General features: G+C 36.4%; 1 protein-coding gene across 1 annotated transcript in view; it reads right to left on the bottom strand.

The window, feature by feature from the left end:
* Positions 1-3,103: 3,103 nt before the first annotated feature.
* Positions 3,104-10,926, bottom strand: part of LOC141007615 (androgen receptor-like) — a 28,118-nt gene continuing 20,295 nt past the window's right edge. Inside the window, exons 6-8 of the mRNA XM_073479981.1 lie at positions 9,519-9,649; positions 9,256-9,407; positions 3,104-8,748 (exon numbers count right to left, since the gene is read on the bottom strand). Coding sequence (XP_073336082.1) covers positions 8,590-8,748; positions 9,256-9,407; positions 9,519-9,649 — 442 coding nt within the window. The 3' untranslated portion in view covers positions 3,104-8,589. The remainder of the gene's footprint in view (positions 8,749-9,255; positions 9,408-9,518; positions 9,650-10,926) is intronic.

The raw sequence follows: 10,926 nt of genomic DNA, 5'->3' as shown, positions 1-10,926 counted from the left end.
GTGATGTGCCTGTGATCCAGTCAGTGTAGTTTGAATTTACATAATGAATACAATGTTAGCGTAGTAGAGAAGTATTACAACGTTCTCATACTTCTACACCACTCACTTCTTACCTAATGTACTGTAGGTAGGTCAGGTTGCACAGGAGAGTCCTCAGAGTTTACCTGAATTTGTTGCACCCAAATGTTGGGATTAAAAACGTATTGTTACAATATGTGAAAATAACACTCCATTGTTTTTATTTTTTTTATTTCTTTATTCTTAAAATGTTAAAATCTGTTAATTTTACATGTGTGTGTTTTTTTTTTTTTTATAACCCAACTTGAAAATTCTGCTTGTTGTCTGGTTGGATGTGTTTTCAAAAAGTTAAATAAACATGAATTGCTCTAGAAATGACTCATAAATATATTTTTTAAAGGTTCTGTGTATTACCACTCACTTTTGTGTTATTGCATGATACTTCCTGTCTCTCCTCAGGTAATATAAATTCTATTCGCATTTGTACTAAATCAAGTTTTTTTTAGATCCTAAGTAACAGTTTCCATTAAAGATTTTAACTCCTTAATGTGATGTTAACAGGCCAATCTATGCCAGTGCAATTTTACTTGCGAAAAAAACAGACATTACATGTGCACAGAGCCGGCCCTTGGCATAGGCTGTATAGGCGAATGCCTATACACGTCAATGTGATGAAGTGAATGAAATTAATAGTTTAATCCATTGTAGTTACCGTTGTTGGAGCAGAGTGTTAACTTGCTAGCTTACTTCGGACGATAGTAGCATTGTTTAATAATCAGTAAATAGCTAGAGTCGACGTAAGTTAATGTTACTCCCACCTTAAATTCATCAGGGACATTTGGAAAGTTAATGTCAGGCCTGTTCAGGTGTTATTATAAACTGTTGTCTGTGTTTTCCTGCTTGTATGTCGGTTAAAATGCTATTAGTTTTCCATCCCCTTTATAAGTAATAGTAAGTTAGTTACAACTAGTAATAGTTGTAAGCCTTTGGTTTATTGTGTCACAGTTTATGTTTGGTAAAGTTTACATCAGTGTTAAAGTGCATTACTGTTAATACTCCATACCTTAGCTTTCCCATATCATTCAAAAGGCTACATATATATACATATTAATTTCACTGCAGTTTACTGCTTTTTGCACTCTGGTTAGACTGAATTGCATAGCAATGACTATAAAGTTGAATGAATCTCATCGTATTTTCATTATTAGTCTATATTATTCTTATGTATAGCACACACCAAGCATCTGTTTTTTATTAAAATGTAACATCCAGTGGTCACATATACTTCTCTCTTCAGATGCACTTTTAAAACATTGAATACATACATGCAGTTTATTTGTGAGTGTATGAAAATTGATTGTGAAATTGACTGCGATGCAAGGGGGTGCCAGCGAAAATCTTGCCTAGGGCACTGCATGTGAAGATGCTAAAATTGGGATTTTGAGTGCTTATCTTTTCAATCTGCAACCATTCAAAAACTTGGAATCAGCCTCCGGGAAAGCTTGCTTCCGTACGGTCAGATGGCTGAGAGGGCTATTTATGTTACTGATTTGTCCTTTATACTTTTAGGTTGCAGAAAGTCCCCCTCAACAGATGTTATTTTGTATCGAGGGTTTGCAAACAAGTGATATTTTGTACATGGAGAACAAAATGTACAATGGTTTGACAAGACTGACAACTGAAAGGACAGAAAGCGAAATAGAAGTTTAGATTATTATTGTTTTTAAAGACACAGGCGCTAAAATGAAGTGGTGTGTTTTCAGATAATAAAACACGTCAACTTTATCTAGTAGGCACCAAATAAATATACGCACCTGAAAATGAGCATAATGTAAGCTAACTAGCTATCTCTCATAGCTAACCTAGTTTGTGTCAAAGTAAATGTCCTGAGTGGTAAATTAAATAATTCTATAAGCCATAGTTGACAAGATGACAAGCATACAAAATGTTTTAATAGTTTTTTTTAAACGTGTGTCTCTGAGACTATAAACGTGCTTTGAGCGAAAAAATGAATTCTGAGGAATTGCAGAAGTCTGCAGAATTGCCAATTTCAGATTCATTTTATCATGTATTGGATTATAATTTTTAATGTGTTCATCTCTTTAATGGTATAGCTGATACAGGTGTAGCTAATGTTATTCACTTGATAGACAGCTGGGTAGCTTGACCTAAAATAATTCATCACAATTTATTTTTTGATGTTTTGCTTAAGCTTCCGATTCCTCAAAGTAACTTAAGTTGTCAGATGTAGTAGTATAAAAAGTACCTCTGAATTGTCGTGTAGCATCAGCATTAAGTAGCATAAATGGTTAGTTATTAAGTAAAGCATAAGTGCATAAAGCAGGTATTTAAGAGAAGTACTTGAGTAAATGTACTTAGTTACATTCCACTACTGGCAGTCTGATGTATTTATTTTGCCATCCACTCCTCCCACCACATTCCAACCTTCACTGCCAGTCGGAGCCTCCACTCCTTTCCTTTTCATACCAACTTGTACCTCGAATTTCTAACAACTGCTGTTTGGGCCTCAGTGGTCAGCTGGCTCACATCAGGGGCCGGTGGAAATTCCCTTGCTGATTTCAGGCCGATTCATACGACCTTGAGCTTCTGTAAATTATTACGCAGCCAAGTGCTAGACTTTCAAATAGGAAGGACACACACATAAGGGCAAATTAATGCGTGTTCTCAGTGAAGCGAGCACATTGTTTGCTGGAAGCTGAATTAAACATGTAGTTAGTGTATGTGTGTGTAGTGCTAAAAGGTGATAATCATTAATCATTTGTCTATGTGATACTAAGATTGAAATATGATTATACACAGTCTTTTTAATGGTACATTTTTCCCTCTTACCCAGCTCTATCCACTGTTTGCATGTTAGAATCCAAACAATTAAAATGAAGTTAAAGTTAAGCGTCTTCATGGCTCATATCTGAGTAGTTGTTGTTGTTCCCACAATCTTTTTTTTTTTCATTTAAAGACATATCTCTGTATATTTGAGTTCAAATGATGCAATTCTCTCTCCTCTACCTTATATCCTATTGTTTGTACAATTGTTCAAACCTCCAAACAAACTCTTACACCATCCTCAGAGTCAGAATTATTTTTAATTGCCTTGAAAAGATGATGCAGCTTTACACCTTTGAAAAACACACCTATTGAAAAACACATGTCACAAAAGGTATAAATTTGACAAGAGATGACTTTAAAAGTCAAGTGTTTGGACACTAAAACAGACATCAAACTAATCAATATATACAGTTACTGTAGCATGTACAAAGGTTAATATGCAGTACACCGGGAACGTACCAGCTATTGACGACTGACAGAATACAAACACTGTAGCCTACTGTGATGAAATCATATCAGTATTCAAATGTACAGGGGCATCTGTATGGCTCATTGAGGTGTATGATGAACTGGCACTGGTAGTGCCTTCATGTGTAACACATAATAAACCCAAAACAGCATAAAGCTACAACATTATGTAGATCCAATGTTAATTGCAAGGATGTTGAAAAAAAAAAGTTGATTGTAACAACAGCGTTACAATATAGTGCATTCAGGAACGTGTACAAAGGCTTGATAAATACATATTTCTGAATTTTTGCATAACACAACCTACATTTAGCATACTTTAGCAGTACTGATACTACAGATCATTTGTTTTTGACATGCAAATATCTATAATCTGGGTATTTGTCATGTCTTAATCAGACTTCTGTGTAGTTAACTTTACACTGAACCATTGGTCTGGATAAAAGAAGTGGATGTAGCTGCTGTGATGTCAGCTATTGCTTTGTGGACTACTGTTTTGAAACCTTAAAGCTGCTGTAAGTGAGTTTTTTTTAAAAATTGAAATAAGAGTTAAATCGCTCTTTATTCCAACATTAATCACTATTATAGAGTGTTTGGTCGGTAACCATGTCTCATGCAGTAAAAGAGAGAAGACATTTTCTGGTATCCCTGCCCACTTTATCTAATCAGGACAGAGAACTCCATAAAGAGGTGCTCCGGTCTGCTCAGGGAAACTGCAGAGAGCAGGATCCTCCTGTTTGCTGCTATGGCTGGGGATTCCCGCTGCGTGCTCATGTGGAGAAGACGGAGGGGATTACTAACTGCAAAACGGACAGGAAGTTTTAAATTTGGCTTTATGACTGTTTTGGAGCCAGAAGTGAATTCATTTGTATGAGAGGGCGAAGCTGGAGAGGAACAACTGGTGGATCTGACAGAGCTGGAGAGCACTGTGGAGAGATGAAGTCACACCCGTTCCATTATGCCCTATGGGACATTGTTTCAGAAAAAATGTGCACAGTAGTCAAAAGCGGGAAACAAAGACATTTTTGAGGTGACTGACTCGACTGGGTGTGTAGTCTGTCTAATGACATATTTTCAGAGTCTTATACTTTCTTGAGTTTCTTGACAAACAGCAACTTTTTTGAGTTGAAAACATTTTATATTGACAAACATTATATGTGTACTTCATTGCAAAATTTGAATGTGATAACAAAATGACTTGTCCGTACAATTTGTACATTACAAAACAAATTTTTTCTGAAAAACGGTGCCATGGTGGTCCATCTTAAGGGGTGGGATCTCGCTTCTCTATAGTGCCCCTACAAACATAGTCACTTCTGGTCCTCTCGAATGGTTGCTGTGGTAGGATTGTCAACCACAAGGTAGTCACGCTCTAAATACTGTGCTTTTATCGGCTATTTAACTCTAAATGGGACCATGATTTACAAATAAACACCATGTTGTCTTGAAGAAGACCTGAAACTAATGATTGAGACCATAAACTCATTAGGAAACTTTTTACTGAGGTAATAAATCAGGTCGAAAGTAGGGTCATTTTCTCATAGACCTCTATACAATTGCGCTCCTTTTTGCGGTCAGTGAAGTTATCACCTACTGGACTTTAAAAAGAATGCAGGTTTAAGGCACTTACACATTACCTTCACTTTTCAGACCCAGAGGCTATGTCCACTTCTTTAAAACAGTCAATGTACTGTTGCTCTCTCAAATGACCCCTGACACATTTATTCAAGTGTCAAGGCTATAATTAGCTGTTTAGGTGGGGTCAAGTCTCACAGACTAACTGCATTTGTCCACAGCTTTTGGATTCCCTCTTCTCCCCCATTTCTTTTCACATAGCAAATATTGTATACAAGGACGAAATGAAGACATTCATTTTTGCTGATGAAGTAAAGCACTCTAAAACACAAATCAGTTATAAAAAACATCTGACTGTCATGGTCAACTTATCACTGTACACTGTACAACAAAATGTTATCATGCCTTCTGACAGACGTCCCATCATGCGTTGAACAATGATGACATTATCAGTCAGTATACATTAAACAGGGAAAACATGGATGTCTATGCGTTGCTCTCGGTAAAGCTAAAAATTACATACTGTTGCACACTGCTTACAGGTATACAACACATGATGCATGCATCTACAAGCCTGTAAAAGAAACAGGGATTGCTGAAAAGTGTTACATTTACAGAGTTATAAAACATTGTTGAAGATTTTTGAACGATGCAGATTTTAACACAGAAGTTAATTTGAAGTTTTGTTGGCTTTGGATTGTGATAAACATGTTGATCTGCTACAATTCTAGTTGAGATACCGTTTCAGTCCAATTCACACTCTGCGTCATGTAGACCTAAGTGCTTGTACAAAGTGCCTCATGTTTCACCAACTTGGTTAATCTTTTTTTTTTAATCAAACTAAACTGATAATTGTATCCAAACTCAATAATCTAATACTTTCAACAATACTTTTAACTTGAGTGTCTGTGATCAGTTATCTTCAAGGCATTCCACAGATTTCTTTCTTGGGTTTCATCTCTGAGGTTTGGCAGGGCCAGTCAAGGACTTTTAACAATCTACATCTGAAGCCCTTCCAGTTTTGAGTTGGCTCCAAGTTTCTGTTTTGTTGTCCTGTTGGAACATTACTGCCCTAAACTAATATCTCTGGCACTGCGGATCAACATTCTGATTTACTATTTGCCTGTATTTGGTGCCCTGCTCACAGCACGACACTGTTACCACCGTGTTGTCTAGCAGGGATGGTGGGAGACGGTTGGAGAACTGTGTACTGTGCACATAGCACTTTGCAATTAAGTGATGACCTAGTTGTAATTTTTTCAATGAACCTTTCACTTTAATTTGTCAAGTGCCATTGCTTTACCTTTACATGCTTTATAGTAAATACAAAAATAATCCCAAAGGTTTTTTTTTTCCTAATAGCAATACATCTAAACAGACATAGTGTGGCATGCAGAAAATGGCGTGATTCAAGTTCAATTCATGTGTCATTGAATTTAAATGTATTTTTAAACATTCACCACGATTTGCTGCAAGATATGAGGTAAGAATAGAATTTACAGTGACACATTCTATGAAGCCCTTCTTTAAAATGCATTATAACACATTATTAACATACTTATCGTGTGTTATAATGCACGTATAGTGCTGCATAATTATAGTTATAAACGCTCATCAATATTCACACAATGCTTTATAACAATAATCATATCATTATTATGCCAATGTCCATATTGCATTATAACATCAAAAACACTTAAAATGCTTTATTGTGTGCCTGTAGTTATAAGCAATCATAAATACTCTGACTGCTTTATAGCAAAAATAATAACACATTATAAAGCATTTTATAATGACTTACAAGGTCAAGTATCGGTACTTCATAACTGCTGGTCAATCACTACTTTTGCAAAATTGAGTGTATTGAAATTCTCATAGTTGTAATACATTAAAATCATTTAATAACACATTATAATCACTTTTGTGATGCATTATAATGGGTTATGATTCGTGTTATAAAGCATTCTGAATATGTACGCTTGAACATAAATATAGGCACTCTATAATGCATTGTAAGTATGTTCACAACACATTATAGACGGAATTTACTTTACTAATTAAAGTTACATTAAAATTTGGATTGTAGTAGTAGAAGTCATTTTTATTCAGTTATCAATAACTTTGAAGTTGTGGAGTGGCAGAATATCTAAACTGCTTTACAAACTGTCTAATTTCACTCATGCCAAGAACACCTTCTTTAACAATGAAACTCATTACATATATATAAGTTAAGGCTGTAAAATCAGTAACATCAAGAAAAAAGCTTTACACGTTTTACACAGAGAAAAAGTATTGAGTGCAGAGCGACGATAAGCATGCAGTGTGTTCTGTAGATGTCTCCATTGTGCTACATTGGCTCATTGGTCATCACCGTGCAGAATTGCAGAATTGGTGTGTATGTATAAATTGTTTCTCTCATAATCGTCTCTTGACTTAAATCCATTATTTATTTATTTTTTGAACAGGTAAATTATTCTTTATGCTTAAAATGCTAAATGTAAGGTTTAGGTTGTTTGGTTGCCGCTGTTCTTCCCAAACACAGGGTGAATACAGATCAATCATTTTAATTTAAGTGAGCACTGGATAAACACAGTCTAGATACATTTTTTTCATTCGTTTGGTCAAATAGTGAAAAACAAATATACCACAGCTGCCTTAGATTGCTGTCGGAACCACTGTCAGAACCACATCAGTGGGCAGGAAATATAACTGTGAAGGAGTTTTCTGCGTTTGGTCGAGAAGCACATTTTAAATGCAATTTTTAATTTCTTTTAATATAATTTTTATGCCCCTGTAAAGCACTTTGAGTTGCCTTGTGTCTGAATTGTGCTATACAAATAAACTTGCCTTGCCATGTGTTAGTGGGAACAATTATGTAATTAATTATTACATTGTTGGATTTCTATATCAGTAACGGTAACACTTTATAATAACCTTTAATTTATGGTTAATTAAACTTTAGTTAATAGTTATTCGACTGTGAACTAACAATGAAATGCTTAATAAATCATTGATTAAGCAATTACAAAGGTTTATATTGATCAGTTGCAATTTTACAATTGGTTAATAAATGGTTAAACGTTAAATTATGTGACCTTTAAAAGCAAATCTGAGATCTGCAGTTCCTGTTCGAAGGCACTTAAGCACTTAAATGGCTCCTGCTCTAAATTTTACATACAGGAATTTAATTAAGCCTCTGAAGGCAGCGCTTAGAGAACAGATTTTTGTAAATTGATGGAATATACTGTAATTTTTTGTTTGTTTCTGTGATCCAGTTCTCATCTTTGGGCTGTCTCTCAGCTTAGCTTTCATGAATACCTTGTCAGGTTTATGTATAATGAAGGTCACATGCAAAACTTGTGTTGTTCACCCTGCTACTTTTAGTTTGATGCAATCATGATTTACAGACTTACTGCATATGTAAAGTAGCATCTCTGCTCCAGCTGAAAACAAACTCTGCACTCAGAAGTAGCAGAACTGTCAACAGGGGATGCCTCGCAGCGCTTCAGATAAAAGCTTTAATAGTTCGGAACAAACTATCTCAATTATGGCTAAAAGGGAAAAAAATGATTCCAGGACAAGGCTCAGAGCTATTAGTGTGAAGATGTAGGGAAACAGTACCTTCGTTAAAGTTTTTGGAGGCAGCGAAGATGAGTCACCTTTTGATTTGAAAAAATCCCTCTACTCGTGAAACAAGATTGGTTTAGCCAAACCTGCCAGGATCTTTGGTACATGCACAGAGATTATTTCTCCAATCATCTCCGGAAAGCTGACCTTGGTGGGGAGTGACTGAGCCTGGACGAAAAGGTCAAATGTAAATTGATGGAGTTTCTTTACCGTCTGAAAAACGAGAGAGAGACACACTAATGAACAACATCATTTGAATAAAATTTACCACAGGCAGTGTTTTGACAAAGACACATGACTCATGAAAATATTAGGCACACCCAAGTTGTGCTCTTCCCTAAAGCAGGTGATGCCCCCTAAAAAAATGTGAGAACCGGAGAGCTCTGAATCACCACAAACTCATCCATTAGGCTTTTTTCTACCCTGATATTATACTTTAAGGTTAGATTTTAAGGTATCAGAATCTGCTTGAACGCACCAATTTTCTATGGGCTATTAAAAAACATAATTTCTCCTGTGATTTAATTGCACGTACTGCTAGGAAATGTTTTGAGCACATCAGTAGAATCACATCCCTTGCTTTCCTTGCTTGTCTCATTTGGTCAAATGCACCCACGCGCTTTCACAGACTCTCTTCAGCCATAGCCATGATTTTTCTTCTGTTGGGGGAAGGAATACAATGTAACATCAGTTATCTTGAAATCATTAGAAGCAGCTCACCATCTGCAGAGAGTCCAGGAGCCGGGTGAGTTGGTAGAACCTCTGAGAACAATTGGTGTTCATTCGATAGTTAATGAGGCGATCGAGCTCGTTGATGTAGGTGAGACGCAACTCATCAAAGTACTTCTGACTCTTCAGACCCTCAACTGGAACTAGAGATAACAGAAAAACAATTTGACTTTTTTCTTCTGCATGTCCACTCCTTGGACAAAGAGAAGCTCTTTGTTTTGATCTTTTGATACTGCACACAGGAAAGCACTTACTAATGCTGAAGAGAAGCAAGGCCTTCATGCAGAGGAACTCCTCCTGAGTGATCTGCAGCAGCAGGAACTCCTGTGAAAGATGTCTCATCCGTATGCAGTGCTCATACATGGTGGAGATGTGCATCCGGTGTCTGCAGATGTGAAAAGGTCAGGATGAGAAATCTGATATGATGGAAATGTTCAAATCACAAGGAGAAGTACAAATTGCTTTGCACCTCAGACATTTATTCTGAACTGCGTAACTGCTGAAGAGGAAATAATGTCAGAGGTTAGATCCATTTCTATTAATGGTAAATTGGGAATTGTATTAATTAAAGATAGTGAATTATCTCTGGAACATTACAGATTTGTACTGTATAGAAGTTTTTAGGTTATTGGATATTTTGTGATCATCATGCCTGACCAATCCAGTTATTTCAACAAGCATAGGAGGAGAAGATTGGGAGAAGGTTTGACATCTCCTCCAATATGAAATGATTCTGCCTTTATTATTAATCAGGAACAAGTATCAAGCTGTGAGGATAAAGATGAAATAAGGCATATTTGAGAAATTAGTTAAAAACTGACATTTTATCAATTTCAGGTTGGAGAAAAGAGCTCGAATTGAAAGCAAGAGAGATATGAAATAGAGTTAAATGGAACTGAATGTTCTTCATCTCTCTGGAAATGGATGCCGAGATTCAGTTATGTAGTTAAATGAATGTGTAATATACACAGGCCAGCATCTAATCCATGTCTCATCTAATTGTTGCAACATTTCTGAATAAGCTCTTATACACAAAATAGAAAATTCGGTGACAAAAAGATTCATCGAGGATCATTTTGAAGTGACAGCAGTAATCACAAAATTTCCCGAAACCCAGCCAAGTAGTTTTCTAGCCAAAACCCAACTAAACTGACAAAGGTCCGGTTCGCCTGTCACATGTACGCTGCATATGTCATGCTGCTTTGGGAGTGTTGCTATATATTGTTTGGGGAGTGACTGGCAATTAAAGCTGGAGTTCGTAGAATATGTGAAAAACGCATGAGACTGGGATGGAAACAACTGCGCTCCCCCCTCCCCTCCCTGTTTCGACTCCGTAGCTCCACACCGTTCTCGTGGATGCGCGCGACTGTAGCGCTTGGCATATTCACGTCGGAACTTTTCTGTCATACACTAGCCATGGCCGAATTACAGGTAAGAAAGTACTTTACCTTTCTCTCGTGAACAAATTGAATGCATGAACAAACAAACATTACTTTTGCATTGTTTAGAAGAGCGATAGAGACCGACAACAATAATTTCTTGCTAACGTCTCAGCATGACATAGCCTACATGTCTGGCACTAATAAAGCCACGATATTTGTCATACTGACGTGATACTTATACAGCATAATCTAATGACAACAGCAGCACTTATATATCACG

This window comes from Pagrus major, chromosome 13 (assembly GCF_040436345.1).
Source record: "Pagrus major chromosome 13, Pma_NU_1.0".
NCBI classification, from domain to species: domain Eukaryota; kingdom Metazoa; phylum Chordata; class Actinopteri; order Spariformes; family Sparidae; genus Pagrus; species Pagrus major.
This window is presented reverse-complemented; position numbering and strand designations above follow the sequence as displayed.